The 20,473-nt window shown below is 34.9% G+C and overlaps 1 protein-coding gene across 3 annotated transcripts in view; it reads left to right on the plus strand.

Moving 5' to 3' along the window:
* Rbcn-3A (rabconnectin-3 alpha) overlaps nt 1-20,473 on the plus strand; it is a 980,796-nt gene that overhangs the window by 304,288 nt on the left and 656,035 nt on the right. For all 3 annotated transcript variants that reach the window (XR_016547873.1, XM_090388469.1, XM_090388476.1), the window contains exons 18-19: nt 11,077-11,335; nt 17,178-17,332. Coding sequence is in view for 2 of the 3 variants with exons in the window: in XM_090388469.1 (XP_090244595.1) it covers nt 11,077-11,335; nt 17,178-17,332 (414 nt within the window). In the remaining variant the exon portion in view is untranslated. The remainder of the gene's footprint in view (nt 1-11,076; nt 11,336-17,177; nt 17,333-20,473) is intronic.

The following is a 20,473-nucleotide window of genomic DNA, read 5'->3' on the forward strand; positions in this document are numbered from 1 at the left end:
AAGGCTGTGAGAGGCAAAAGTAAAATGAATGAGGATGAAATTTTCACGGTTATAAATAATTCTAGAACTAGGGGTGATAAATTCAAGGTACGGGGGGGGGGGGATGTTTAGACTGGATTGCAGGAAGTTTTATTTTAGCCAGTGAGTTAAATTAGGTAACTGGAATAAGTTACCTACATGGGTGGTGAAGGCTGACAGTTTGGGGAAATTCAAAGGTCAGCTGGATAGTTACCTGTGGGAGGAGGGAAACACATATGTTGTCTATTTCCTTTCCTTTTCTTTTATTATTTATTAATTATTTATTTATTTTTGGCTGTTGCAGCATAAGCCTTTGGCTTCCTTGCACCATATGACTAGGCCTCACTTGCACAGCCTCTTCTCTGGATGTGCAGACAAGAAACATGCAGTTTTGTCATTAAAAACAGATGTAAAGTATCTATTAAATTCATCAGCAACATCAGCTAGTTATCACACTCAGTGCACAAGTCCAATCTGATTTGCTTTCTTCTTCTTCTTCTTCTTCGTTTATTCACATAGATGAAAAATTTCATGTCCCCATTATTTAGTCTCTTAGCCATTGCTTTCTAATACTCAGCCTCCCTAACATTACTTGTGGTACCATTACAGCTCAACCTGTTGTAGGCTTAAATACTTTGTCATTCTACAACTATCACATGTTATCTTTTTCTGCTCTGTTTGACTGCCCTGCTTCACTTTCATCCATTTCAGCATTCTCCTCCTGCTGCACTATTTTCTTAATGGTATGTATGCTTAATTCTTAATTGTCAAAGTCCCCTCTTCTGAAATTAAAACACATGCCTTTACCTCTAACTATTGCAAAATCTTTCTTCATCTTCCAACTGATGATTGCCTGATCACTACCTGACAACAGTGGTTCCTGTATTTTAAGCCCTGTGATGCCATCTGATTCATTAGTAATGATGACATCAAGAATATTCTCACTCTATTTGTATAAAAAAACATTGTGTGAATCCTATTGTCTTCGAAACTTGATAATAGACATGTACAGACAACTTGTGTATTCTAATCGAGATCTGCTAATATTAGCGGGTCTCGATTACACAGTTGTCTTTCTAACATGTCTAGTGTTTTCTCTGACATGCCGGTACAAATAGTAATCATCTAGTTTATTTAAAAATTTTTTTTCAACATGGCAAGTTTCCCCTCTGACTTATTCCAATCAATCTAATGCAGATTGGATTCACCCATAATAGGACATTATTGCTTACTTACCCATTCCATCTGTATGTAGAGGCTCTCGTCATACTCTTCACAATATTCTGGTCTGTAGATTACACCCATTTTTTTCCAATTAACTCATACTACACAGATTCTATGCTAGCAGAACTAATAACTTCAGACTCAGCAAAAGCTCTCTTCATGCTCAGGCTGCTTTTGATAAAAAGCATGACACCACCACCCCTTCTGTCTTTGTAGAAACATAAACATTCTAATCTAACTTGGAGCATTTTTCAGCAAGATTCTGTATTTATCCAGTAAATGGTCAGGTCATATTTGGTTAATATCATTAGTCCACACATGAATAGTGTTCTCTTTACTTCCCTTAAGGGCGTCTCCGTAGCCAGGTGGGAAGGAGCAGCAGTGCGTAGCATACGCTTCTTGATTAGACTGGGGTTCGAGCCCGTCACCACCAAATACGGAGGATGCGGAAAGGTCATGGAATGACCACTGCATATTCTCGGAGCAATATAGCCTTAGTTGCTAATGCTCCTAAAAACCAAATAACAAACAACAAACAAACTTCCCTTAAAATCTGACAATGTGTTGTTAACATCAACTGTTGCTCCCAGTAAATATCATTAAAATTAAAATTAAATATCATTATATACCATTAAAATTTTCAAAAATTATATATGTATTTTAAAAATTATGTATGTATATATATATATTTTTTTTTTTTCGATACTATTTAGTTACTTCCATTTTCAGATTTATTTCAAAGTTTATTTCAGTGACTATCACATTTTGTGTTCTCATCTCCCTTATGATCAAACAATAAAAATCTTTTATTGTTTTATTAATAAAAATTAAAAACAAGTGACCTTGACCTATACACGAATATGTAATTCAAAACTAGCTACCCACAGAATAGCAGGCATATTATGGTTTGAAAACCATTAATAATCACTTAAATATATTGGAGTAGAATTGAGGAATAATGAATTGAGGAATGCAGGTGTGTTATTTTTAAGAAGGACCTGTGAGATGACCTGTCCTACCACCTCCAAATGCTTCACAAGAAACATTTATATTAAAAACAATTATAATTTTCCTACTTAAAAAAAATTAAAGTATGTACCAAACATGGTGTTATCGACTACCGATCTTTCAAATGAAACAGTATTATGCAAAATTTGGAAAATTGCTGCAACTTTAACAAGTTGGCTCTTAAGGTCTGTTACTACCTTTGTCCAAATACTTAACAATGTAAAATAACAACAAACAACTTAACAACAAAATAACCAAAACAAAGAAAAAAAAGAGAGTTAGTAAGCAAGAGCCAATGCTCAGTTTTTTTTTTTTTATTTTTTTTTATGTAATTCCTGTATTTTAAATCCCACAAATTAGTACTTTTCAATCTGAGAACTGAAGAGCTCACAGATGAGGAGTAATTCCATCTCTCTCTCTCTCTCTCTCTCTCTCTCTCTCTCTCTCTCTCTCTCTCTCACATTTTTAATGACAGAAAACCTTTAATAAACAGACTACTTTGACTTTAGTTTTTTAACATGCCATTTTGCACACAATGGGTATCTTTTGCAGCATAATATATAAAATTAAACATCAAAATCATTAAATTTATAACCAGATTTACATCTTAAGCTTTCTCCCATTGATTAAAAATTTTGATGTTATTATGTTGAAATATATTTCTTATTAGTGTTAATTATTTAAGTGTGTGTGCTTATATGTTTTCCTTTGATTTAATGGAAAACCTTTCATACAGCATGTAGACTATTCATGTGGAATGCAGCATGTATAATACTTAACACTATCTAAAGTGTGGGGGGGGGGGAACCCATATAAATAATAACTGGCTTCTTTCCCTGAATATATAACTTAAGCTTGAGGTGCTGAGAAAACTGTTTTAAGAAAGGGGGGGGGGATTTCTTAGGTTGCTTGCCTTTTTTTTTTTTTTTTTTGTATGAACCTCAATCACAAATGGTATTAAAACCTGTAGTACCTTGGGTTGAAGGCTCAGAAAACAGAAGATACTTGTTGATATTAGACTTGTATTTCTGTAGACTAATTTTTGGGAGATACATGTGAAGGAAGGTTGCTCCAGAAGAAGAAGAAAGAATAAATAAAGGAAAGAAAAGGTGGTTTGCTACATTTTTCAAGTTGGACAGTGAATGGATGCTGACTCTTTGCAGCACATGTTCAGAATGGTTTTGAAGACAGTGGGAAATTACAGATGCCAATTCGGAAGAATTGTATATAACTAATACATAACTAAAAGGCACAAAACAGAAACTGAATGTCAATGAGGCAAATGAGAAAGATTAAGGATTATATACACTCAAATATGAAGTAACCTTTTATCGTGTTAGCAGGGAGCTACTTAGCCTCAAGTTGCGCTATCAATGATCAATAGGCCTTTTGGTATCAGGTAAAAGGATGTTATTATTTCCCTTTATAAAATAATGGAAAGACTTTATTTGGAATATATTCATGTCTGTTGGCCTCACCTAAAAAGGACATGGACTGTCTCAAGTAAGTCCATAGAAAGCAATTGTATTAGTTGGGAGTGGAGTGCTTTGGGTCATCTCTAAGGTGTGGACTGCAGAAAAACTAGAGATGGCTCCCTCATGTCTAGGCATGATGGAGTTATCTGATAGAAATATTTAAGGTGGAAGGTGGCCACAGACAGAGGCAAAAGCGATTCTTGCACTGCTTCTATTAAAATGAGCAGCAGCCTGGAAAGCAAGGCAATGGAGATTTCCAGGACTGCTGGGAGTCATAGTGGAACAAACAAATACATGGGTGGTGTTAGGGTAAAAACAGGTGCATGTATACTTGTATGTACAACAATGCTAGGAGTATAGTTAATAAATTTGATGAACTTCAAGTGCTAGTCAAGACATCAAAGGCAGATATTGTTGGGATATTAGAGGTGTGGTGTCACACAGACATAAGCAGTGCAGAATTGGAATTTGGGGAGTACAATGTGTACAGAAAGGATAGACAGGACAGAAGGGAGGAGGGTATGCTGTTAAGAAACACATAAAATCTAAGGAAATTCATCCAGTTGATGTTGGTGGACGACGCAATGTTTGGTGTGACATAAGCAGTGGGAAAGGAAAAATGAGAGTAGGTGTATGTTCTAGGCCTAATGAATCTGATCGGTATAATGAGCAGTTGTGCAGTGAAATAGAGTGGGCAGGTAAATAAGAGTGTCTTATAATGGGGGAATTTAACTTTCCAGATATCGAGCGGAATTTGTGGGTTGATCACTCGCACACGCTAGCAAGGCTTTTGTGGATTTATTGGATGACATGTTTTCTACAGTGACATGTTCGAGAAGCAACCAGAGGGAGTAATACTCTTGATCTGATTATCAGCAGTGATTATTCTTGCATTAAGAATTTGCAGATAAAGGTATCACTGGGTGACAGTGATCACAATGTACTGCAGTGGGAATTACTTAAAGATGTAACTACCATCAAGGCTAATGGGAAGTGCTTTTGCTTTCATAAAGGTTTCAGACAGTTTTTAAATTCTGTACAGTGAGATCATCTGATGATGTTACCAATATCAAATTCTAAATGGGAAACCTTCAGGGTTTGGAGGCTACTAGGCTTTTCATTCCAAATAAGAAATACTGCTCAAGGTTTAGGCCTAAATGGATGTCAGATGAACTAATGAGGCTTGTGGCAGAGAAGAAAAATGTATGGGTACATATAAAGTGTCAGGTTACACAGAAGCCTAGGGCAGTTATAAATTAGTCTGTAATCAAGTCACAAATGAGGTTAGGCAGGCATAGGCAGATTATGAGAAATCCTTGGCAAAGGATGCAAAGAGTTCTTTACTTATGTAAACTCTAGAAGGAAAGGGATGAATCAGATTGGACCACTTGACCATAGATGGGTTAACTATTGATGATCATGCTAAGGTAGCTGATAAACTGAATGAGTATTTTGCATCTGCATTCACACATGAGGAGTTACTCAATGAGGGGAGTGCCAGACGTTTATCAAACTCTAACAGGGAGCTAAGTGATTTTCTGATAATAGCTGAGAGCAAAGTGGAGGAGAAATTGTTGAAGTTAAACATAAAAAAGGCACATAGGGCAGATGGAGTCTATCCAGTTATAATGACAGAGGCAGCAAGGAAAGCAAGCAAACCCTTAGCCATAATTATGAGAGGATCCTTAGAGTCAAGGGAGGTCCCCATGGACTGGAGGTGTGCAGATGTATCACCAATTCACAAAGCGGGTTCAAAAGGTGACACCTGTTAGTTTAACCTGTGATCTGGAGAAAATAATGGAATCACTGGTTAAAGAAGCATTGCAGGATCATCTAGACAAGACTGCAGTAATAGTTAAGAAACAGCATGAGTTTGTTAAAGGGAGGTCTTGTCTGATCAATATGATTAGATACTATGATATGGTTACAAAGGAACTGAATGCCAAAAATAATTTTGATATCATATACTTGGATTTCAGGAAAGCTTTTGATACTGTTGCACATGGAAGATTGCTGTACAAATTGTAGTAGTTTGGCATTGGAAGCAAATTGCTGCTATGGGTAAAGGGATGGTTGAGTGGGAGAAGACAGAGAGTGGTAATTAATGGACACTGATCTTTGTGGACTAATGTTATTAGTGGAGTCCCTCAAGGTTCAGTGTTGGGTCCATTGTTGTTTTCTGTATTTATTAATGATATTGATGATGGTATGTCAGGCTTAATTTCCAAGTTTGCAGATGATACGAAGGTCGACAGGGTTGTTAATTACACTAATGACAGTACACTGCTGCAACAGAATCTAGAAAAGTTGAGTAGATGGGCTGAGAGGTGGCAACTGAAGTTTAACATTGACAAATGTAAAGTACTGCATATGGGAAGCAGTAACCCCCAGAGTAACGTATCAACTGTGTGGTCTACATTCAGGGAAGTGGATAGTGAAAAAGGCCTGGGGTTAACTGTGCAGTCAAATATGAAGTTTACTGAGCTTTGCAGAGGGACTGACAGGGCAGGTCATGGAGTCTTGTCAATGATATAGATATATAGGAATTTTGCTAGCAGGGACAGGGAGGTAATTATCCCATTATACAAGGCAATGGTCAGGCCACACCTAGAGTACTGTGTACAGGTCTGGAGGCCTCATTTTAGGAAGGATATAGAGCTGTTAGAACGAGTACAAAGAATGGCAACAAGATTGGTGAAGAGAACAAAGGGGTGCTCTTACAAGAAAGGCTTAAGTTCTGCAAATTGCAGCATCTGGAGAGTAGGCACCTGTGAGGTGATTTGATTGAGGTGTATAAGGCCTTGAATGGGTTGAGCAAGCTGAATGCTGATGGGATTCTTCCTCTTGATCAGATTAAGAACCTGAGGGGGCACACATTCAAATTGAGGATAGACAGTTGTAGGATAGATCTGCTGAAGTTTGCCTTTAGCCAGCGGGTAGTTGATTGGTGGAACAGACTTCCATCTTTTTTTGTGGAAGTTGATAGCCTAAATAAATTTAAGGCTGAGCTGAACAGGTATTTGGAATGAGCGAAGGGACGAAAATGGTGGTGTTTTTTTTTTTTTTATTTTTTTTCCCTTTCCTTGCTGATGCTGCATAAGCTTGCTTTCTTGCATCATATGCTCTACTAATGCTAATACAAACTTCCATATGATGTTTTGGAAGTCAGTAGTTTGAATAAATTTAACTATCTGCTGGCAAACTGTGTATTTGATACACCAAAAATGGTAAAATTTTAAGTTTAAATATCTATTAGAAGTAGAGTTTTCTTGTTTTATGTTGTCATCATAGTGAATTTTGGTATTCCTCAAATATAATATTCACTTTCAATTCCATCATTATATTTTAATTGGAAACGTTTTGTGGTATCTTTTCTTAATGTTTCAGTTTTCTTCAGCTCTCTGCCTCCAGATTTGGCTGCAATTTGTTGGAAAATATTTATTTTATTTGTATATTAAGACTATTTTCTATCTTGTTCTTGTTTCTATTGAATTTTTTTTTTTTTTGTTCTTATTATGAAATCTGATGTCATAATTATGAATAAATATTTAGTTTCCTATTTTAAACTGTTTCTAGCGTTTTCCTAAAAATAACTGATTGGAAATGTAAAGGCATCATGTGTACTTTTTGCATGTGCACACTAGATGGTTAAAAAAGTATTGGACAAATTATTAGATGGGATGGACAGATTTTAGTCGGGTGTGTGCATTTTTTTTTTTTTTTTTTTCTTGATGCAGTATTGGCTTGCTTTCTTCCTTTTGACATTATTTTGACTTTACTAATACTGATTCTAATATTTTACCAAGAGTGGTGGTTATCCCATTGTATTAAGCAATGATAAGGCCATGTCTGGAATAGACATAGAGGTTTGGAAATCGCTAAACAATATTACCAAACCCTGCTAATACTATTCTTTTGTGAGGATAGCAAAGGACTGGGAAACTAGGGTGTCCTAGTTGTTATGTATAAGACAAAAAGGATTAAGTAAACTAAATGTTATTGGCACACACACATAATGGGACATTAATTAAAATTGAAAAAGTGGTTTCAGTGCAAATTTCAAAAAGAATTAATTGTTGAAATAAACTACCCTAATGTTGTGGAAATGAGAGTAGTTTGAATAAGTTTAAAGAAGGTTTGCACAAATTCTTAGTAGGAATGGATAAATGATTTCAATAATATTTTTATTTATTTAATTTTCTATTACTCTTATTTTTTTGGCTGGTGCTTTACAAGCTTTGTTCCATGCATCTTATGTGATACTAATACATGAATATTTTTTATTTTTACATGTAATAATTTATTACTGGGAATGCTCCAGTTTTCTAGTCACACCGACCTAGCTGGTCGAGATGCTGAGGCTTTTGCAATTACTAATGACCTAGCACAGATTGTTCATTTACCTACAAGAATACCGGACAATCCTAATCATACAGCCAATACGCTTGATCTTTTTCTCACAAACAACCCTTCTAAGTACATGGTCGAAGTGAGAGGTCCTTTAGGCACTTCAGATCACAACTTGGTGATTGTCTCTTATCCAGTGGACCCTTTATCTCATGGCTATTCCCAACCTTGCATTGTTTGGCATTACTAGAATGCAAAATGGGAAGATCTGTGAGATTTCTTCTTTTCCTTGGTCCTATTACTGTTTCAAAACTTCTGATGTCAACGTTTGTTCACACCCTGTCAGTGAAATTATTCTTGTAGGAATGGAATCCTTTATCCCACACTCCACTTTAAAATCTCGTCCTTTTTCTATATCTTGGTTTTCCCATAAATGTGGGGGATTTTTTTTGTTGTTAACGCATCGGCTTCTGTGGCCATAATGCACCTCCCAGAGTTTTTGCATTTACTCTGATCCAAGCCTGAGGCGGGATTTGAAATGGAAACCTTTGGGTTGCCAGGCAGGCACTTTATCCACCCGGCTAGCCCAGTTGGCCATAAATGTGCTAAGACTGTTCAAGAGAAGAATGTTGCATATCGTAATTGGCTTGTTTCCAATTCTTCAGTTTCATTTTCTGCCTACACCAAAGCGCGCAACAATTGTAAACCAGTTATTAATCAGTCCAAACTAGATTTTGAACAGGCTAAGAGTAGAAAACTTGCTTCTTGCCCTAATGGTAGCCAAGCATTCTGGTCTCTTGCCAAAGCTATTGACTGCAACTTTTGCCCATCTCTGCCCCCACCTCTGTCAAAACCAGATGGTTCCGTTGTCACTTCAGCCGAGGATAAAGCTGACCTGCTAGCATCCCATTTTTCTTTAAACTCATGTATTAATGATCTTGACCTTGCCTTCTGTGGTCTTCCGTTAAAAGGATTTTGATAAAACTTGATGCAAATAAGCTCCAGGTCCTGATGGTATTTCTCCACTTCTTCTCAAAACCTGTGCTCCTGAACTTCCGCCTTTTTTCACTTTTTTTTATTCCAAAGGTGTTTTTCCTTCTGCTTTGAAAATTTCTCAAATCCAGCCAGTTCCTAAAAAGGGTGACAAATCCCCCCCCATCCAATTATCGTCCCCTTGCAGTTACTTCTACCCTTTCTAAATTATTGGAGAAATGAATTAACCGCCAACTCTTAAACTACCTAGAAACCTTCCATCTGATCAAAGATCACCAATAAGGATTCTATTGGTGTCGATCCACTGGTGATATTCTGACTTATGTTACCCATTTATCTACAAATTCATTGGAAAAGTTCAGTGAAACACAAGCAGTTACTCTTGACATCTCAAAGGTTTTCGATCATGTTTGGCATAAAGGTCTTCTAAACAAGCTTCCATCTTATGATTTGCCAACTGTTTTTTGTAATTGGTTATCCAGTTTTCTCTATGATTGCTCATTGAGGGTGATGGTAGATGGCTTTCTGCCTTCTAATTTCTCCACTAATGCTTGTGTCCACTAAGGTTCAGTTCTTTGCTCCACTATTTTCCTCTTGTATATTAATGACATTCTACCATTCACCAGGAATCCTATCCATAGTTTTGCTGATAATAGCACATTGCATTCCACTTTCCATTTTGAGAAACCTTGCCTTGCTCAATCAGCTTCAACTTCTCCAATATCCACTACCAATTCCTTAAACGCCGATCTCCAGGTAATTCTCCAGTGGAGCAAAGACAACCTAGTTTTCAACCCTTCTAAAACTCAGTCTTGTCTTATATCTCTCAAAAAGGATTCTTCTGCTCATATGCTGATCTTTGGTGACACTTCAATTTCTAGGCAAAATGATATATCTCTTTTGGGGATTACCTTGACTTCTAATCTCTCTTGGTACAAGCACATTACAAATATTGCTTCCTCTGCATCTAAAAATCTTGGTTTTTCTCTTTCGCTCTTGGTGTTACTTTTATTCCAAACAGCTGTTCACTATGTACAAATCGCAAATCTGCCCTACCATGGGATATTGTTCCCACATCTGGGGTGGTGCCCCCAAAACTTCCCTCAGGCTTCTAGATTCCATTAAGAAGAGGGCAGTTAGGTTAATTAATGATTCATTTCTAACAGAGTCTCTCCACTCGCTGTCTCATAGATGTACTGTTTCTGCTGCATGCCTTTTCTACAGATACTTCCATGGGCTCTGTTCTTCTGAATTGGCTTCTCTAATCCTGCTCTTTCTTTCAAAATGGTCCGAACATGTGCTGCCACCAGCCAACATCCATTTATTGTCCAACTTCAAACTCACAGAACCAACTTTTCATCTTCCTCGTTTATTAATTCAACTGCCGTTTTCTGGAACAACCTTCCTTTATACATATTTCCTGAAAATTACTGTCTACTGAAGTTCAAGTCTAATGTCAACAAATATCTTCTTTCATCTTCTCAACCTCCAACCCAAGCATGGTACTAACTACTGTAGGTTCTAATACCTCTCGTGTTTGGGGTTTTCATAAAAAAAAAAAAAAAAAAAAAGTTGTTGAACAGTCAACGATTAAGAATAGTTGGAGGCATGAATAGTTGTGAAACTACTCTATTTTCACAACTCTAAATTCATAACATTAATGTTTTATAGCACTCTCATTGGAGTTTTGGCGAACGTAAGAAAATTAACAAGTTTTTTTTGTTTTATGTTATCAATAATTGAGTGTAATTGAGCAACTTCTTATTTTGGCCTTCTTTTTCTGCACCTCTAATTAAATATCAACTACCTGGTGTTTTGTATGAGGATTTGCTTCCTTATAACAGTACTGTTTTTAATGGGTATGTGATTTACATACTTCCATTCACATTTAGATAATTATATTTTTGATGTTTATGTATAATTTTCTTCATGATTTTATATATTTAAATTTTTTTAATATATATGTATTTATGTAATGCTGCTGATTTATTTTTTGTTGTTATTCTTTTAGGACTGGCAAAACACACAGCTCCTTCATGTTTTCCAGGAACAATTAATTACAGGAGATTCCACACTGAAAAAAAATTCACATGATGAAGAAAGTAAAAATATTGGTTTAGTTGAACCTGACCTTCAGGCAGTTGTAGATCTTCGACACCATGATGTTTTTGAAGAACCATTTTATTTAGTAGTTTTAGAGAAGCAGGAAAATGGCAATTCTGTACTTCACATGTGGAGAATTACAATTGCATCCCAGTTTGGCTATGAAGGTATTTTAGAAATAATTGACAGATCACTAATAAATTTATAATATGGATAGGTAGCCAATATGAGACTTTTGATGGCCCTGTTTCCTCTTAAATAAATTTATTTTTAATATATTATATGTAAAATCCAATGCTAAATGGAAAAAAAAAACAGAATATGCAACCCAGTTAGAAGGAACATAACTTGCTGTAGACTGTAAGGCTCTGCTGAGAGACCTGTAGCAAATGGCATCAGACTTGACAGGGAGAAAAACACTAATGTAAGATGAAAACAGTATATGGTGAACAAAGCACTGGTGTACTGCTGAATAAAATTGCAAAGTAGACAGAGTTTTTCATTAGTTGAAGTTACAAACACTTAAAGATTGAACACACAGAGTAAAAACTCAAATATATCAAGTAATGGTGTCTATCAGCTGAGGTTATCTGCCGGTGCCATACTTGATGGGAATGGTATCCCTGCCTTTGATTGGCTCAAAATATAATTGAAATATGTTAAACAAGTTTAATATGTTTCAGTGATTATATCAAGGAAGGTGAATGAATTCCCACACTTTGTATGGGGAGGGGAATTTGAGTAGTAAACCCACTCAGCTTTGAGACTTTAGTTAGGTGATGCCCATTTGGTTGTAGTTCATTATAATCTTGAGATTAGTAACCACCTGTCAGGCTGTCAGTAGTGTCTCAAGAATTAAGTTGATTTAATCTTAAAGTATGAATATTCTAATGAAAATTATTTTTACAATAAAAAATAATTGTAAATTGATTTACAATTATTTTTTGCATAAAAATAGCTTCAAATATTTAATAAGTTAAGAAATGGCATTATTCGTTAGTGTTTGTAAAGCATTTAATTTGGATTTAATATCTTTTTCATATCATCTTCACTGTGTTACTCTAGCCAAAAAAAAAAAATCCCCCCCCCCAAGAAATCCATCCATAATTCTTTTATGAATGGATTTCTACTAGTTCAGGCTACTAGTTCAGTATCCTTTAGCTTGGGTACATCATCTGTATGGAGTTTCTTTATTTGATATCCGAATAAAATTCTTCCTTTCAGTTTTGCATTTGTTATATTGGGAAACACTTCTCTTAAGTATCAGAATTCACTTCCTTCTTTACCCAGAGTCTTTACAAAATTCCAAAGATAAAGAACTGTTTTTTGGTTGAACCAGTGGAAAATATTTTGTTACTTCTGCCTTGTAAAAATTCCACCCTCTTTTTTTTTTTTTTTTTCCTGACTGCTCAATATTATGTTTTCTGCTGCGCAACTGTCCCACAAACACAGAAAACAGCAGTTGTTTGTGAAACTTCTCTGTCAACCATTGAGTTAACCTAAGATCCCCACAGACATTCCAAGCAAAGGTCATGGCACCGTATTACATTCAGGATCATGTACATACCTTCATATGTTTCTTTCAAGCCAGCAGCATGAGGTAGAGTAACTCATTTGGAAATGCACTCATTTGAGTGCATTTCCGTTTGTGCAGCAAAACTTAAAAACTTAATTTTGGGGCATCATTAAACATAAACCATTCATTAGGATTGTGTTCAGTGCCCAATTTGGTCAGAAGACTACTAATATCTTTACAGAAACACATACCATCTTTCATAATGAAATATTTTGAAAACACTTTGTGCTGTTTTTGGTGTATTGTAATTTTCATTCCTGCTTCACTTAACTTCCCCAGTGATAATTTAGAACTAACAAGTTCTGTGTACTCTTTGATAACTTTAAATTACAAACTAAGTCATTCAACTCTTCTTGCTTAATTTTGGCGCATTAAAATTTTCTGTTTGAGAATCATAATGTTTTGACACAGATAGTCCAGCAAAGTCTGCAACACTATATTCACTACTTCTTCCTTTATCTCATGATTTTGGGGGATCTGGTATTAGCACCTCCTTATTATGTGGAACAGCCTTTATTGCAGATTTTATGCTAGGATATTTGATGCTGTGCTTGCTTTTTCTGGAAATTTCCAATATTTTTGTTGTGCAGAAATGGCAGTTGTCAATGTAGTTGCACAGTTCTTGCCACACCATACCATAGGAATAGCAAAAGACATACTTTTAATTTTCCTAGATAGTCTACATCCTCAGCTTTGTGGTGCAGGTAATATAGCAAAAGATTCCTATGCTATAGTTGTGTGATTCTAGCAATACCACACCATACCATAGGAACAGCAAAAGCCATACTTTTAATTTTTCTAGTTAGTCACATCCTTAGGTTTGTCGTGCAGGTCATAGAGTTCGTATGTAGCATACAAGTTTTGTTCTGATTACCAGTCTTGCAATGAAAGTACAAAGGATATGCACATTTAGTAATATTGTAGGTTACCTTCTTCTTAGTTTATGCTGTAAATTATCCACACATGAATATAGCAGAAATTGTGAGGATGATTCAGACACTTCTTTGCTTTGACTTAAACATTTTAACAATACAATTATATGCAAAAAATAGAAGAAATAAAGAATGCAATAGAATACAGATGAACTGTACATGTGCTTACAGTAAAAATATATCTCTCTCTCTGTTACTGAGAGAGAGAGAGAGAGAGAGAGAGAGAGTGTTTGGACATGTTAACCCTCTCCAACATTACTACCATCTATAAGCATGTTCATGCATTATTATTTATGTGTAATATGACAGACCAGTGTCATATCTGCTTCTCCAAATTGTAGTAAGATATATATTATAGGTAAACACAAAAAAACCTATATATATTTAATTGTGACATGATGTGAAATTTTAAGAATTATTTTCAAAATCTGTGTATAAAGATTGACTGGAAACAGCTGATATATCAGTGGAGGTAAAAATCATGTTAGCCTATTAGTTATTAGACTACTTTTACGATGTTGACAGAGATGAGTGAAGTCCATTCATTTGATCCACCCAGTCCTATTATGTTTTTCACTCCTAGTGAAACATTGAAATTAATAATAAATAAAAAATTGGCTTTATAATTTTGCTTATTTTAAAGAACTCAGCAAAGCTTCAGTTTTGCAAACCGATCATTATACTATAAAATCACCTTGATTTTATAGTATAATAATTTTTTGAAGTACCAATAATGAATTTTTTTTTAATTGACAGAATTATTAATAAATTTAGAAAATTATTATCAGGCCGAGATGTGTTCTCGTGGCTAAGTGACTCTTTGTGCAATTTAGAAGCACTTTGTGCATTTTGTCCTCGAAGTGACAGTTCTTAAAGTAAGTTTCTTAAAAAAACGTTTTTCTGTTATTTTCATTCAAAAGTAGATTTTGACCATAAGTAGGTTCCTGAGAGGAAGCCACCTTTATGTTTCTTCCTTTTTACTAATAAGCTAACTTTATACCATTTATTCATTCTAGTAGCACCACTTCCCCCCCCCACCACGATGACATCAGAAACTTGGCAGAAAAAGTTCTCTTGCTCAGGGTAAAAAGAAGAAACCGTGGACTTTGACACATTTCCTTTTTTAGAGCTCCTAGCTCATCTTGATCAGACAAGTAGCAAGCTGATCATGACACTACTCAGCCTGAGATAATGAGAAAGGATATTAACCAACAGTCCTTTCCTTCTTTTCTTCCTTTCTTATAATATATTCTTTGACAAATCAGCCTGTGAGTAAACTGTCTCCATACCATTCTTCATCCAAAAATGTTTAGAAAATCCTTGCTCTTCTAAAATGTTAAAAAATATTACAATCTGGACACTTAATTATGGAAACCACATGATCAAGCTATTCAGAATGTTTGCTAAAGCTGAGCTTCTTTAGAGGAATTTTTGTAAAAGACTATACAGTCTACATTAAACATCCAAAGCAGTCACAGCAGAATGGAACCAGCTAGATATAACTAAAAGGGTCCAAGAACTCCCAAGATCAGAAATTCTCACATTCGAAAAGAATCCTGATTTAAAAGGATGGAAACTTTATTCCAACTCAAACCAAATAATACTTAACTTCAGCACCATAAAATTTGCATAGTACTTTGAAATCTGATAATTTAAACTCTCATTTTCCCATTTATTCCTAATACTGTACAGTGCTACAAGTGCTAAATGTTTCATCACTCAAAGACAGCATGTTGAGGGGATTCAGTTTGTAAAGTTTGCAAGTCAAAAGATCACATAGAAGCAGAATGTATGGCAACATATCCCCACTGCCTAAATTGTAAAAGTGATCATCCAGCCTTCTTAAAAGCATGTGAATACTGGCATATTGGAAAGAAGATAAAAAAATATATATTTTTAACTTAAAGTGACTTATCAAGAGGTGAGAAAACAAATTGTAACAGTAAAACTAAAGAACACATATGCCATTTCCATTCAAAAATGTCAATTAATAACAATCCTTACAGAATCTTATTATAGATATCTATGCTTCAATCCCACTGAATATATCTCTAGCTGACTGGACTGATCTCATCGCCGACCGGGCTAGCCGAGTGGGTGAAGTACCTGCCCAGCAACCCAAAGGTCGCGGGTTCGATTCCCGCCTCGGGCTTGGATTAAAGTACTGCAAAAACCTTGGGAGGTGCAATATGGCCACAGAAGCCGATGCGCCAACAACTACCAAAAAAAAAAAAAAAAAACTGATCTCATCTGAGACATACACAATAAAATTTCTGTTGAGCAAGCTAATAATACCCTGGTTTCCATTCCTCCTAATGTATCTTCTATTCCTGAACTAATGTCTAAACTGTGAGGTTCAAAACCCCTATTGTGAAGATGTTACAACCCACATCATATATGGACATAGATGATATAAATAACCACTTATAGAGATCCATGCAGAAGAAGACATGATACTGGACATCCCTTTCCAAAAATTGAAAAAAAACAAAAAAAAAAAAAACAGATAATAAGAAATTGTCTGTAAGAGACAGTCAGACCAGACTTCCTCATTTAGAGCCAAATCATGCAGCATATCTTGCAGTGGAATTGTAGAGGTCTGTGATGCAACAAAGACAAATTATTGTCCTAATTACATAGTGCACTTTTAATTGCCCCTTGCAGGCATTTGTTTACAAGAAATGAACTTGACACCACTAGTGTCATCTCTGTGTTGGAACCACTATTTAATTATTCCAAACACTAGTGTTGGAATAATTAAAAATTATTCCAACACTAGTGTTATTTGATAGTTTTAAATGCTGGTAAAGTTTTGTTTCATTGATATTAAAAGTTGTAAAAAAAAGAAAGCACAAACAGTGTTAAATTTCAAAAATTTTTTTTAAAAAAATGCAGTGATACATATTGAAATTCATTAGAAAAAGGTCAAGCATTGTTATACTGAAAGCAGAATTAAAATAAGGAAACTTTTTTGTTAAATTAAAAAAGAAAACTGCGGGTCTGTTAGATCTCAGGATTTTTTTGCCTTTTCAGGATTTGGCATGTCAGTACTACTGGGTTTTAAGTAATTTGCATGCTTGCTACAGTGATTGATTAACAGTGTTTTTTCAGGCCTGCAGGATCAAATTTAACATTACATATCATAATATTAAATAATATTATGCATAAAATTTCTCTTGATTAATAGGTCGGCTTACCAGGCAATGTAAATCACTCCTCCCCCCTTGACTAATGTACATAGCTACTTCTGAGTTTCCCACATGTAGCTGACAATTGCCAAGTGAGGTCAGTTGATTGATAGCCAAATTGTCAAAATGAAAATGCAAAAAGTTATGTATGCTGCTTATTTGGTGAATGATCAAGTTCCTTATCCATGATTTATAATTGTTATTCATGTTTGACTTCATGAAGTCTACATAGAGTGCAGACTTTGTGCAGTCAAATCAGTTGGCCGTTATAGAAATGTTCAAAATTCATTTTTGGCTAATAATTTTTTTTCAGCTGAAAATCACAACATGAACTATGTGCCAGATAGCAGTTTAATTCAGGATAGTGATAACTCCAATCAATCTTCAAGAAGTAATACCCCAGATCCCAGTCGAGATAGTGTTTATTCTTCACCCCATGCATCTCCATTAAGGATAATTACAACTAAGGTAGGTATGGAAGTAGAAAATAAATAGATGCATATATTTGCATCATTTCTTCAAAATGTTCTGCAAAACCTTTTCACCATATTAGATATTATTGTTATGTGAAGGAATTAATTTCATTTTGTTAAAGAATGTGTTGTTTCCTAAAAATGATTCTACTGATTTTGTATAATTGTTGTTGAAAGCTCTCTGTTAGTTTCTTTTGTTTATACTTCTTTCTCTGCAGGAATTTCATCTTGATGCTTTTGATTTGCATATAGTTTCAATTCGTGAATTGTGTATATAATTCAAGAAAAAGGGGATTTAAAATGGAAGTATTTTACAAAGTTTTGTAACTTTGCACACATGCCTGTGAAAATGTGGGTATCATGATGTATTGTTTGTTTTTCATAAATATTTTAGAAATACTTGCTCCTACAACAAAATTGAATGCAGAAGAAATAGTAGAACAAATAATTGTCTACAAAAGGTCCATATTTTTCTAGTACTAGCAACCATTATGATGTTACTTAAAATAAAAAAAAGTATTGACACATGGTTATTGAATTCTTCAGTAATCACTTAGCTTCCCTGTTATTCTCATTGGTGAGGTTACTACCTTTAAGGTATATTTTGAATGATGTCTTGTCATTTTGATTTATATCTCTTAAGTGCTATCCAAAGTCTATTTCCTCAATATTATATTAAAAGAAGCTGCAAAAAGAGGTGGTTAAAACTTTTAGCCACGATTGAGAGCATTCTTAGTTTCGGTGGAAGTTTGCAGAATTGAAGATGTGCAAATGTCCTATTATTAATATTGGTTTAACATGTGAATTGGATAACTTCAACCCTGTAAGTTTGACCTCTGTGCCAGCAAAAATAATAGTCAGTAGTTAAAAAAAGTAATGCAAGATCAACTTGATGGGATCAGAGCCATAAGGCAATCATAGCATGGATTTGTTAAAGGGAGATAGTGTGTGCTTGACCAGTATGATTAATTACTAGGAGATCACCACACAGGAACTGGATGTAAAGAATAATTTTGTCATTATATATTTAGAGTTCAATAAATCCTTTGATACTGTACCAAATTTATGATTATTGTATAAATTGGAGCAACCTGTCATTAGGGGTATGGATGGTTAAATGACAAGTGACACTGGTTATAAATAGCCACTGCTTCTCATGGATTAATGATGAGTGAGGTACCAGAGGGGTTAGTATTGGGCGTATTACTGTTTTTAATGCACACTATGTAACAAAAACTGTTTATGTGTGTATTGAATCCAATGGCATTGAATTTTCTTTGTCTACTTTGGTGGCACTTGAGGGTTTTGCGTTTTTGTGACATTTATTTTTATTCATTTATTTATTATGTGATATATATAACAGCCTGTAGTATTCATATTTAAGTCATTTTTGCAATTTGCAAATACAAAGGCATAAGTTATTTCCAGACTTGTGCATGGTTTGTATATTATGATTATAGTTTGCGTATTATTATAGGTCCATAGCAAGTGAAGTATAATATTGTTGACAGAGCCATACTGCTGTGCATATGAAGCTTGGTTTGGAATGCCTGTAGTTGATCAAAACCAGCTGTGACCATTTCATTTCTGCTCTGCTAATTGTAGTCGACATTAGAGGTATGGTTTCATGGTAGTCATAAATGTATGCCTTTTGCTATGCCTTGAATATGGAAGGCGCCCACAAACTATCACGATAGCTGATGACTGTTATTTTTGTATGGTGGATATATCAGTGTTTAAAAGTTTGCAGATTGAAAAGATGTAATGTATTCCAAAAAACCATCCTCTTTCCTCCAGTTTCACATGACAATGATCTGCCAATTCACATTCCAAAGAAGATTCTTTGGAATTGAATGATGACTCTGTTGAATAGGATAACTAGAATTACACCCTGAGAAGCCTGTTCAAATAAAATTTTACACTTCCCTAATTAGAAAGAATTGGATGACTTCATGAAGGACTTGGGTCTCACCAAATACATTACACATAACACCTCACATTTCATTTAAAATTATATTTTCCCCTGATTGTTTACCCTGTTTACTTTTAAAATTAACATCTTGTACATATTGTTTGAAAAAAAAGAACCAGGAGATAGTACCAGTTAGATGGTGGGGGGAACTACATCATGATTGCATGTTAAATATATACATATTGTTTTTGTTGTCAGGTAAATAATATTGATATTGCTATTTGTAACACAGTTAAAGGAAGTTGGTTGTTTGCCATTTTATGGTGCATTGGCAAGTAAAGCCATAATGCACCAAGTCAAGATAAAAAAAAAAAACACATTAAAAAATATATTTGGTAACCTAAACAAGTTACCATGTCAAAACAAGGAAATATACATCAAATGTAAAAATGTTAAATTCAAATATGAGTGTATAAGTTAATGGATCATAAAAAGAAAAAAATGTCAGACAAATTGTGTCGGTCATCAGAAATCTTGCTGAGTTAAAGTGTTCAACCAAGTTAATAAAATGCATGAAACATAAACATCATGCATTGATAAAAATGGGGCATTCTATAAAAATATGAGAAATGGTTAAAAGGGTTTCACAGTTTTCACACATAGGTGGGTCATCTGCCCTCAGCAGAAAGGGGGGAGACATAGACTAATAGATTAACAACATCCACAGACAGAGGTGTAAATGGTTCTTGCACTGCTTCTATTGAAATGTGCATCAGCCTGGAAAGTAAGGTGTTAGGGATTTCAAGGCCTACTGGTGGTTTTCATGGATAAGGCAAATGTGTGGACACTGTTAAGGTTAAAAAGGGTAAGAACAAGTGCCTGTATACTAGTGTGTACACTAATACTAGGAGCATAATAATTATATTTGATGAATTTGAAGTACTGTTTAAGTCATCAAATGTAGACATTGTGGGGGATATTAGAGGTGTGGTGTTGCTCAGACATCAGGAATTCAAAATTTGAATATGGGAAGTTTTATGTTTACAGAAAGGACAAAGCACAGGAGTTGGGTGCTATGCTTTTAGTTAAAAAGCATAAAATCTAAAACAGTGCATCCAGTTGACATGCTTGGCCAGTGAAATGTTGAGTCAGTCTGGTATGACATAAGCATTTGGAAAACAGAAATGAGAGTCAGTGATTATAGGACTAATGGCTGTGATAAAC

The sequence above is a fragment of the Mastigoproctus giganteus genome, chromosome 2, assembly GCF_048544385.1.
Source record: "Mastigoproctus giganteus isolate SK-2022 chromosome 2, ASM4854438v1, whole genome shotgun sequence".
NCBI classification, from domain to species: Eukaryota; Metazoa; Arthropoda; class Arachnida; order Uropygi; family Thelyphonidae; genus Mastigoproctus; species Mastigoproctus giganteus.